Here is a 12,072-nt window from a genome sequence, read left to right as displayed (position 1 = left end):
TTACTGTGTTACTGAGCTTTCCAATTCGTTTATGTCCTTTGACTCAAAAAATGAATATAAAAAGTACTGCCCAATTCTCAATATGCTGCAAAAGTAAAATGCTCTAGTCAATGCAAAGTGCGCTTTCATGTGTAGCTTTGCGTCTGAAACTCTCAGTGCAATAATGAGTGCTGTTTAATAGACAGTTCTGGACGAGAGTAACTAAATTCTGTTTTCATAGTAATGTTCTCTTTAACAGGTGTTAATGCAAAAAAAAATCACATCACATCCATTTTAATACTTTATTTCTGAGAATTGTTTCTATTTGATTACTCTTTTTTATCTAAGTCCTTTTCAAAGATTTGCACTTGGATATATTCTTGTCTCAGGATTTGTATATGTGTGTGCTTTACTAACATCCTTAATGAGATTTCTCTGCCTTAGTTACAGCCTTCCAGCCCCTGCTCTCAGTGTTCCTGTTCTTCTGGTGAGGAAAAAGTCAAAGATGCTGCTTTTGATGCAAAGAAGAAAGAAAACGGAGGGAGGCCATTCATCCCCAAAATATTTTTTGGAACTCGGACACACAAACAAATAGCTCAGATTACCAGAGAAATGCGGAGGACGGCGTATTCAGGGGTCCGCATGACCATTCTTTCTAGCAGGGAACAGACTTGCGTTCATCCAACAGTATCTAGTTGCAGCAACAAGAATGAAAAATGTGTGGAGTTGCTGGAAGCAAAAAATGTAAGTTCTTTCTTTTTATTAAAAAATAATTACTATTAATCACTGGTTTATTTTCTTGCCGTTCATATGCTGGAGGGTGTGTGGTTTAAAACATTAGAAATACCCAAGGTATTTTTTTCTTGCATGTATACAGGAATAATGGGTTTTTTCTTGGTAACCTCTCCCCCTTAGTAAAAACAACAACCGAAAACACCCCACCCTGTGGTATCAAGAATAACATTCAGATAATTTACAATCTGTTTAAGCGGAGGTCCTTGAATCTAAGGAGACTTGTGTTCCTGGAGAAGTATGCTATCACAATTCAGAGGTGCTCTTTGACTCTGCACACAGAACTGCCTGCTATCTTGGATATTTATTTATTTAGGCCCCTATTTCCCCACACAGCACCTCTCATCACTGAAAGACCAAACATTCATTCATTCTCTCTCTCTCTCTCTCTCTCTCTCTCTCTCTCTCTCTCTCTCTCACGCACACGCACAGCATCAGCATCTTATTATGTGGTTACAGACCCATTAGAAACAATAGCAGTCATTATTAAAAGCATAAAAACACAATCACTAATTTATTAGACAACAGGCTAAAAAAAGTTTAAAACATACACCTATTTAAAATATATAAGCATAGTTAAAACACCTGATACAAAAGATTAAAAACAACAACATAGAATAGAAGTTACGATTAGAATGAGGAAATTGCCTTACGAGACCTTTGTACAGAGAAGAGGAACATAGCCACTGACTCTGTTGTTGACTTGTTTGTACCTGCCAGGAAGTATTCCAAATACTGTTCGGATGACCTTCCAGGGCACTTTCTCATAAAAGGGCCAGGAAGTCTTATTTCGCTCCTTCCTGTGGATATATATTTATATGTGTATATGCATACCACTGCTATCATTCAGTATAAAACAGCATTCCCCCACCTGGTGCCCTCCAGGTGAACCACAACTTTCATCCCTAAAACTGCCCCTGCTTGCATTTTATTTCCACATATTTGCATCTCACATAAGCACACAAGATATTTTTTTCTATTATTGTGTTCGGCTTACAGATGAGTTATTTTAACTTTAACCTCACAACAGCCCTGTGAGTTAGGCTAGGCAGAACGTTTCTGACAAGCCCAAGGTCACCCAAGCAGATTTATGGCTGAACTGGGGTTCGACCCCTGGTTTCTTTGGTCCTAGTCAAGCCCTCCGTCCACTACACCACATGAAGATATGGTCCAAAGCCAACAGGCAAGTTCTTTTGTAAGCCTTTTAGAAGAATACGCAGTTATGCTGTGCCTCCCCTTTTTCTTTTCCTCTTGTTTTCAAGTGACTTTGGTACTTGACAAGTCTAAGCAAGGTGTTACATCTCCATGCCGTTCCCTCGCTCCCCCAGGCCCTGAGAGTGAAGTGTAACAGTAATGAGGACCAATTAACACTGTCACTTTAGGTGCTCTTCTTTCACCCCAAGACCATATTGCAAAAGTCAGTTGATAAAAGGATAACTGACAATTTGCGAACGAAGAGCCCCCCAAGTGCGATAACACTTCAGCTGCCAACCTCCCTTCAGGGTTGTGTTACAGGCTGAACATGGATGAGCTTTTCTTGTCTTGTTATCAGCCTTCGTTTGTCTGGGAAGCCTCAGAGAGCTTCCAAAGGTTACAGTTTCAGGGAGTTGTTCTTTCTCTGCCTTTGCTTAGCTTTAAATAGCCATTATGGGAAGGGCCAAATTGGTTTATTATTTTTAAAATGTGTCAAGTTATAATCTGACAGACCAGACGATAGACCGAGAGAGATTATGCTCTGGAAATAACTTAATGAGAATTGCCTTTCTCTAGAATTCACCCTTTTTCACAGGTGTGCAAATGATTTCAGATTCCTAGGTTCTGCACAGGCATGGAATGGCTTCCCTTGAGGAGGAGCTTGGAAGCATCCCTGTTTAAACAAACCACAGTTTCCTGTTACATCCAAACTTGCCTGTGGTATGTTTCAACTGTAGATAGTAAACAAGTCTGCCTCTAAAAACATTGGTTTGAATTCTCGTTAGTTCTCACTAGAGTTTAAACAAGCCATGATTCTCCAAGTTTCTCTAACTATGGTTCATCTGAAAGCAAAAGTAGATGTTTCTGATATTCCAGCAACAAAAGAGTAAGGTGGGGGTGGGGTGGGGGTTGAGTCTGATGCTTGCGCATATAGCGGCAACCGTGATTTCTTCTTACAGCTGAACTTGGCCAGTATGATGAATTTTAAGTGTCCTCCTGAAATGTACTTAGGCAAATCTGTAAATACGTTGACGTGCATCAATCATTGTTCTTAGCACTGTGTGTTTAAATTTTGATTTTCTTAATCGTTTACTTCTAGGGCACAACTTGTTCTTACTACCATGGAGTCCATAAACTTAGTGAACATCACGTCTTACAAGCCACACGAAAGAAATACCAGGCTTGGGACATAGAAGACCTAGTGAGCCTGGGGAAGAGGCTACGTGCATGTGCTTATTTTGCAGCTCGGGAGCTTATGCAGGAGGCTGAGATTGTGTTTTGTCCCTACAATTATCTTTTAGATTCACAAATAAGAGAGAGTGTAAGTATATATGCAAGTGTTTTCAAATGTAATATACTTATTTGTTATATTTATATCACACCATTCCTTTAAGGAGCCCGAGGTGTGTACATGATCCTCCTCCTGTCCATTTTATCATCACAACAATCCTGTGATGTAGGTTAAGCTGAGAGTGAGTGACTGGCCCAAAGTGAGCTTCTTGGCTGAGTGGAGACTAGAACCCAGATCTCCCCAGTCCCAGTCCAACATTCTAACCACTACACCAAACTGGCAATCATCGCTTCCCGGTTTGAATGAAACGAATTATAGTTAATGGAAGGCCTCCTAATTTATTCTCTCACACAAAAGCCTGCCCCTCTTTGCTCCCCCCTTTATCCTCACAGCAACCCTGTGAGGCATTAACTGGCCCAAAGCTGAGAGGCATTAACTGGCCCAAAGTTATCCACAAAGCTTTGTGGCTGGGTAGGGATTGCAACCCAGATCCAGCACTCCAGCCCAGACTTCCACAACCTTCCCAGCCACCATGGCCAATGGAATTATGGGAAATGCGGCCCATCACATCTGTAGGGCAACAGGTTGGGGAAGCCTGCTGTACCCACTACACACTCTGACGTCTTGCAAATAAAACATATTAAAAATGGGTATTTCACAACCTGACAAAGCAAATTCAGCTTTTTCATTGCAAACAGAAGAGATAATGCCAATTGCCCAGATGCTGATTTTGTATTTTTGCTGGTTTGATTAATTATTAAGTTTGTTGGTTATTATTATTATTATTATTATTATTCAGATGGAGATTAACTTGAAAAACCAGGTGGTAATTTTAGATGAAGCTCATAATATTGAGGATTGTGCACGGGAGTCGGCCAGTTACACTGTGACAGAAACTGAGCTCAAGTTGGCCCGAGAAGAGCTGGACACTATGGTGAACAACAATATCAGGAGGGAAGACCATGAGCCCTTGCGTGCTGTATGCTACAGTCTGACAAAGTAAGAGAAAGCTAATTCTATCATTTTACACTGTAAGCTGCCCAGAGAATTATGTTATTAGGCAACTTTAAATAAATATAGTGCAAAAATAAATCAGTAGTAAATCCATCCATCAATCACATCCACAGAAGATCCAGTTAATTATTAGAGGCAGAGGCAATCTATTGTTTAGATATAGCATGAAGAGATACTCTGCCCTCCCACACACAGACAAAATGTTTTAATTTTGAAGATCTTGGAAAAAAATGTCTGCTCAGTGTCCAACTTTTTAAAATTCTGTAGTTCTTACAGGACTAGAACATACATTTTATTGACTAGTTTTATTGCAGGTCCAATGACTGAAATGTAACAAGCATCTCCAAGTAGACAAGCTGAAGCCCTTAAGAAAAAGAAAAGCTATTTGAAACCAATGGAGAAATTGCTAAAAAAAAATAGATCAGGTGTTTTATGTTTTGGTTTTAAAACCGTATAAACTAATAGCAATCTCTGTTCTCTGAGTGCTGGTCCTTATTGGTTTAAAATGGCACCTCTCATGCATAAAAGGGAGGTAGCAACCTCGGGGGACCCTCAAGTTTTCAGAAATGGGAAAAAAAACTTTAGGGAAAAGAAAAACCCTTAAGGACTGAAAATGCTCAGGGCAGGGGTGCAGAGATAGAAAACTTGGGAAGAGCAAGGGCAAGGAATGTGGTGTCTGCAATCCTGAACAAAAGCACTCCAAACGGCGACAGATTGTTGCCAGTCCTACTTGTTAATGCAGTTTTTCATCCTTTCTACCTTCAGATGTTACTATTCACAAGGAAAGCCCAAACATATGAGGGTGTCTTCACAGTGTTGGGTTGGCACCACATCCCTCGAAAACCCTGTGCTTTCCCTCTCCTGGGATGGTGTTGGGTAATCCCGATGCTGAGTCTTGGCGGTTATCCAGGGACCTGAGCTGCCCCCGCCCTCTTCCTAGTGGAAGGCGACTAATCGCAGGACGCCTTCCACCAGGCACCACCCAGCCATGCCTCCGATGCAACTCCGGAGCGAGGGAATGGGCTGTCTTGACACCGTTTCACGCGTCCTTGCCTTGCTATGGAGAAAAAAGTCAGTATTAGTCCCCAACTTTTTCTTCTGCAGGTTCGGCAGAAAGCCCTGGTGTGTGATTGCAGTGTTGTCGTATAATCGCCGCCACACCACCACTCTCTAAACGCTTTCTGAGCGTTTAGACAGACCCTATGTTCCAGAACCCTTGTTGAGGATTCTGGGGCATGATCTCACGTGGGTGCCCAGGTGAGCTGAGAACACAAGAGGTACACAACGTTCCCCGGCTCCTGCACATTGATGGCGGTGAGCAAGCTGTCTTTCAGGGAAGTTTGTCTCGTTATTACTGATCTTCTCGTTAATGAGCCCCTGCTATGTTTCCAAGCAACCAGTGCTTGTCCAAACTTCAGTTATGGCAGCAGAAACGTAACAAAGGAAGTATTGCAGATGAGATGGGACACCTTCAAGATACTTGCTGCAGATGATCTCGGAGGGGACACCTCCAAGATTCTGTCCGTTTTTTAAAAAAAAAATTTTTCTCCTTCTGTATGGTTTTCATTATCTTTTTCATGCTGTGAGGGTTCATGTTTTGTTTTTGTTTTTCTGCTGCTGAAAACAAGCGTTTTTTCCCCCCCTATGGTGGTGAATTCTCCCATGGTGGGTCTTTCATATGTTAAAGAAATCTTTTGCCACAGATGAAAGGACTGTAGCTGAAGATTTGAATGCCTCAAGCCTTTTAACCTTATCAGAAAAACTCAGGTTGATCTTCCTGTCAAGTCTGCCAACAGTGGTGAAAGCAGCGGGCGGAAAGCAAGAGATGAGACATAAAATGACCAACAATTAAAAATATGTCAATAAATAAAAGAGTGCATTTTATAACAATCCTGTATTAGTTATTTTACATTTTTCCCTCCCCAAACCGCTGTGCATAGAGCATTCTTAGGCTTTTAAAATTAATTCCTGTCCTGGGACTCTTCCCTGAATAAAAGTCTCCTCCCAACCCCAAATTAAAAGAACAGTGATGTCCAAAACCTGGATTTAAAGAGCTCCTTTACGTGTGCCCAGTAGTGTTTTAAAACTTTTTCCTTGAGCAGCAACACTGCCTTCCATAGTATATGATTTTGAAAGCTATTAGCTTCAAAATTGGCAAGGAGATGCTGTTTGGGAAAATTCAAGCTAAATCCTTTGGTGGATGGATTTAGGTAGCTTTGCAACCTAGCCTTTAACTGGAAGTTTTATTGTATATCTCTTTGGAGCCTAATCTGTGGTGTTGGAGAGCCAGTGTAGTGTAGTGGCTAGAGCATTGGATTTGTAGTTTGGAGATCTGGGTTCTAGTCCTCACTCAGCCATGGAAGCTCACTGGGTGACTTTGGGCCTACCTGAAAGGGTGGTTGTTGTGAGGATAAAATGGAGAGGATTATGCACAATGCCTTGGGTTCCTTGGAGGAAAAAGGGTGGGATATAATAAATAAATAAATAAATAAATAAAATGCTCCTCACATTGGAGGAAAAGGAGTTTTGCCTTTGGTTTGTTTAGTTAATGTAATTATTTTAAGAATAATCCAGAGTGTTTGGGTTCCCCCACCCCAGGTTTTTTTAAAAAGGCAATTCTGGGATTGGGTCAAGTAAAATCTGTTGCAATGTAGTGTAAGGTTGTTTCATATCTCATCTAATCTTTAAATGTTGCAAATGATTATTAGTGTTTTTTTAATGTTTATATCCTACTTTTCAAGCTTGTATGAGCTGCCCAAAGTGGCTTATTTATTTATTTTATTTTATTTATTTATTTATTTATTACATTTTTATACCGCCCAATAGCCGAAGCTCTCTGGGCGGTTCAGAATCCCTTACAGCTAAAAAAGGTCAAACACAATACATTTAAGAACAGAAATAACAAGCAATGGTTCTCAATAATCTCAAAAAGAAGAGAAGAAGAAACAAACAGGCAAAATGAGATGAGACATCAACCAGGCCATAGGCTTGCTGAAATAAAAAGGCAATTTTGAAAAGATTGCCAGAATTGGGGCCAAACCGATCTCCTGGGTCACAGAGTTGCATGCACCAGTGCATTTGATAACATTTCCTTTTTATTGTGCATAAAAAGCCATCTGCTAAAGAATTAAAGGTCTGATGTAAAAATGCGTGTCTACTAAGTGTTTGCTTTCTGCTTCTTGTGGTATTTCTTTACTTACAGTTGGTTAAAGGAAACCTGTTGTCAGCTGGTAGAGAGAGATTATGAGACCTCCAGTAAAGTTTGGAGTGGAAGCCAAATGATGACATTCTTTCACAACATGGGAATAACAAATGCTACATTTCCGATCTTACAGGTAGGAATGTGTAAGGATGCATAAAAATCAATATTAAGATGCCAGCACTGGAACTATAGTGCAGAATGTTATCCATTAGTATTCCTTGAAATAAAAAAATACTTTACTTTTATATATAAAGTTTACACATTGTTCTCTGTTGAAATTTTACTTAACAGATACTAATTCATTCATTCATTAAAAACTACTTTAACATATATCTATCAGTCAATGAAAGCAGTATTATCATTAATATTTTAGACTCTGTTACCAGGGAAGGAGGAGGCAATAGTCATGATGAGCAACACTTCTACAAGATGTTTCCCAACTTTTATCAAGAGGAGATGAAATATTACCTTTTGTAATGCTAAATCACACCCCTGATTTAGCATTACAAGAGTCTCAGGGGTGTGAAGACTTTCTTCCACTTCATCTCCTTCCCTCCTACTGTATGGGGTGTGGAGATTTCCATTCCCAGTTTAGTGGCAAACCATAGTTAGCCATTTTGTCTAAATCAAGGAAAGTATGATTTGTACAAATTATACCTTTCTCCGACTCATCATCCTGTTTCTCTGAGAATTTCAGACAAAAAAAAGGGGGGCGTTATCATTGTGATTTGTCTTAGAGGACGTATTTGCTTGATTCTTCAGATAGTCTTTTCTTAACCAAAACTTTGAGGGGATAATATTGAAATTCGGTAAAACCAACATCTTTGCTGAACCTCAGTTTGACCAGCTCATGAGATGTTGCATTTCTGCCAGCCCCAGAATTCTGAAATTCAGGGTGATTCTGCTGCAAAATACCACTGAAAATACTAAAGCCCTACGTTTAATTGTGTAGACCATTTTTAAATGTTGACATATATATATATTTTTGGCCTTCTATAGAAACATTTTGCTGCTGTTCTTGAAAAAGAAGAAAAAATAACATTGTTCCATGGTCGTGAGGAACCTATTACCATTCCAGTTATAAGCCCTTCAACTCAGATTGTCTTAAAAGGGTTATTCATGGTCCTGCAGTATCTTTTTAAAGAGAACCATAGGTCAGTAAAGTTACACAGGTGATGCTTTTTCCAAACTCTCTCTGTGTGTGTGTAAAACCTGCAGGTATATTTTGGGCTCTTGATGACAGAGTCATTTTTGTTTGTTTGTTTCAGATTTGCTGATGATTACAGAGTCGCCTTGCAGCAAACCTACGTTTGGACCAACGAAAATCCAGTTGATACTCCAGATAAGAACGGTTTCTTTGCAAGACCAAAAAGAAGATCGCGACACAAAATGGCAGTGCATACGCTCAACTTCTGGTGCTTGAATCCAGCTGTGGTAAGCCAGTTGTGGGTAAAAATACCTATTGTACTGGGGCTAAACATCACATTAGGACATATAGAAGCTGCATTATACCAGCTCAAACGACTAGTCTAAATGTTGCGGTATGAAGTGCTCAGTATTTCAGCCACTCCATTCCCCCCTCCCTCAGAGTCAGTCAGTATTTTTTGGCCACTGGGCATGGATGGTCCCTAATTCAGCTCTTTTAGGGTTCCCGCCCCCTTAGGTCTTTTTTTCTAAACTATTTTTGTACTTATAGTACCCTTTGGGTCCCCCAAGCGTGTTGATACGTCCCTTTTTTACATGGGTGATGCTGTTTTTGCTACATACGTGTCAGTAGTAAACATGACAGCCAAAAACAAAAGAACTGTTGCAAATATTCTCAATAATTCTTCTCTCCAGGCATTCTCAGACTTGAGCAGCAACGTCAGAACCATCATTTTAACCTCTGGGACGCTTTCCCCAATGGACTGTTTTTCTTCTGAGCTTGGTGTGAAGTTTTCCATTCAGCTTGAAGCAAACCATGTTATTAAGAACTCACAGGTACTCAGTTATGACATTCAGGGTTGGATTTACCCCATATGCTCCATAAACTATAGAACAGGGATTCTGCTCTATTATTGTTTCCTGGGGGTATTTATATATGGTGTGTGCATTTCTCCTTGTTTCCATACAATCGTTATTATTCCTCAGCGCTCAGAACAGAGTGTCTGCTTGGTTAGAACCAGAGGGTGGCAAAAGGATGATGTTCTCAGTTGTAGGGAAGCCATAAATACTAGAGCTAAAAAGAATATTCACAAATAATCAACATTTGGGGAGGACGGGGGGAACAATTCTGCCATTCACATTTGGCCTATGATATTTCAAACATGACATTGAAATTTACAGATATCAAATGTCAAATATAAAGTAATGAAATAGATTCTTATCGGATATCAAATACAGCTATTGAGCGAACTTTATGAGCGTTCAGAGAATGGCTGAGGAATACCTTGCACTATTTCACCATCGGCTTTTATTTATTTATTTTATTTATTACATTTATATACCGCCCCATAGCCAAAGCTCTCTGGGTGGTTTACAAAGGTTAAAAACAGTAAACATTAAAAAAGTTGAAAAACCATCAAAAACATAAAGACAACAGTATAAAAACGACATTACCCATTTAAAAACAACAGTTCTGGGGTCCGTTAAAAACAAACTTTAAAATCAATGTTTCCAATAATCCACTTGACCATATTTGCATTGTCTTAACCTCTTAAATCCACGTCCACAACTTTTTCTGTTGTCTTCTTTCCTGCCGTTTCGTTATGGAATATATTTGTTTCTGATGCGTATTTCAGCAATAAAATGTTTCCCCAACAGGTGTGGGTTGGTACCGTTGGAGCTGGACCGAAAGGCAGGCCATTGTGCGCTACTTTCCAGCACACGGAAACCTTTGAATTCCAGGATGAAGTGGGGGAGCTCCTCCTTTCAGTTTGTCAGACAATCGGCCGAGGAATTTTGTGCTTTTTACCATCTTACAAGGTAAAACAACAACAACAACATGTCAGTTGAATTTACTCTTTTTTCAAGCTATTTAGAGTTTGGTTATTTATTCATTGGTAGGTGTTTGCTTCACCCTTCTGCACCTCAAGGGTGCTGTGGCCAGCTTGTCATAGATTTGTCACAACAGAATGTGGGGGCATGAAAACAGCCCTGCAAATCAATAAGGAACAACCTTCTTGACTCTAAAGCAATAAAGTAGGTTGTTCCTTATTGATTTGCAGGGCTGTTTTCATGCCGCCGTGTTCTGTTCTTGGGGCGGGTGGAGGTGTTTTTAATAGTGTTTGAGTCAACTGAAATTGGGAAAGTGGTTAAAAATATATAGTATTTAATAAACAAAATGAGTTTCGGGCTGCAATTCAGATGCAGAGGTGTGTTTCACATTTATTTGAGGCAAAACTCTAGTTTGAGAAACAAGCTTCATAAAGGCTGAGTTCTGAGAACACATTTCTTAACTGTGGTTTTAGAACTCCACGGTGGATTTTTTACACCACCGTTGAAAAATGTGTTGTTATTGTGTTGTGTGTTGGCAGTGGGCTCTGTGGAGTTTTCTGTTGCTTTGAGTGGACTTTTCCCACTGGCTACAGAGTTTTCTGGCAGGAGCGGCAAAAGGAGGGAGAGCCACCAGGATTGTTTTTTGCAGCAAAGGCTGATGGGATACCATCGGGAGGGCTGGGGGAGCGGAGAGGGCGGAGGAACTGCCTATCAAACATCATGATGGATTTTACTCAACTCCATGGGAGCCTACAGTCACACAACGGTGGAGTTTGAACATGTTGTGTGAGGAGTACCTCCTAAAAACTCAACCGTTGGGTAGAGCGTTGACTATCATGTTGTCTGAACTGAGCCGGATGCCAAGGATTGAATCTGAGACCGTATGCAGTAAAAGTATGTGTCCTAGTGCCAAGTATGTATGCACCTTCTTTTCCATAGTTCATCCTCCATGGGCCAGTTAAAAATGGGCAACTTGGTTTTCTGAGAGTTTGGAAATAAAATGTAAAGTGGAAGATACTATCTGAGTTGTGTAGTTTGGAGAAACCGTAACCTCCATGCTGGACTTGTGAGTGCATATGTCAGGGAAAAAGCAAGTGGGTGTGTTGCTGTTATCCTAAGATCATACCAGTCATGAGATTTGTAACCAGTCTAGAAAGCCTTGCCGTTGCAATGGGGGATGAATAGAGGATGCTCAGCATCGTTGTATACTGGATTCTGTGTGGCTTCATTTGTGGAAGTCTTATTTGTACAGTTAGGAGGTGTGATATGTCTCTTCTTTCCTGTTGAGTCTGTCCATCCCTAAAAACACACACCTGACATTGCTCAAAAAGCTCATGAGATATCATAAGGTGAGCCTGGAACGATAGGTCTTCAATTGCATTTGTTGGTTTAAAATAGCTTCTGCTTCCAACAAATAGTTGTCAGTTCACAACAAAGATAAAAACAAATTAAAATACATACAATACAGATATATAAAATGCAAAATATAAAACTATAAAACAACAACACAATAGCCCACATATTATCAAAATAAAGCAGGAACAGATGAAAAGATCTGACAAAATGAAAAGATCTTTGTCTGGCATCAAAATGACATCAAGGTGGACACTAGGTGAGCTTCTCT

General features: G+C 40.1%; 1 protein-coding gene across 1 annotated transcript in view; it reads left to right on the top strand.

Annotated features, from left to right (window-relative positions):
* The window catches only part of BRIP1 (BRCA1 interacting helicase 1), a 164,754-nt gene that overhangs the window by 33,438 nt on the left and 119,244 nt on the right, over positions 1-12,072 (top strand). The window contains exons 7-14 of the mRNA XM_063146787.1: positions 424-723; positions 3,065-3,286; positions 4,056-4,255; positions 7,473-7,605; positions 8,472-8,626; positions 8,741-8,906; positions 9,312-9,452; positions 10,275-10,436. Of these exons, the coding sequence (XP_063002857.1) occupies positions 424-723; positions 3,065-3,286; positions 4,056-4,255; positions 7,473-7,605; positions 8,472-8,626; positions 8,741-8,906; positions 9,312-9,452; positions 10,275-10,436 (1,479 nt within the window). The remainder of the gene's footprint in view (positions 1-423; positions 724-3,064; positions 3,287-4,055; positions 4,256-7,472; positions 7,606-8,471; positions 8,627-8,740; positions 8,907-9,311; positions 9,453-10,274; positions 10,437-12,072) is intronic.

Source organism: Elgaria multicarinata, chromosome 22 (assembly GCF_023053635.1).
Source record: "Elgaria multicarinata webbii isolate HBS135686 ecotype San Diego chromosome 22, rElgMul1.1.pri, whole genome shotgun sequence".
In the NCBI taxonomy this organism is placed as follows: domain Eukaryota; kingdom Metazoa; phylum Chordata; class Lepidosauria; order Squamata; family Anguidae; genus Elgaria; species Elgaria multicarinata.
This window is presented reverse-complemented; position numbering and strand designations above follow the sequence as displayed.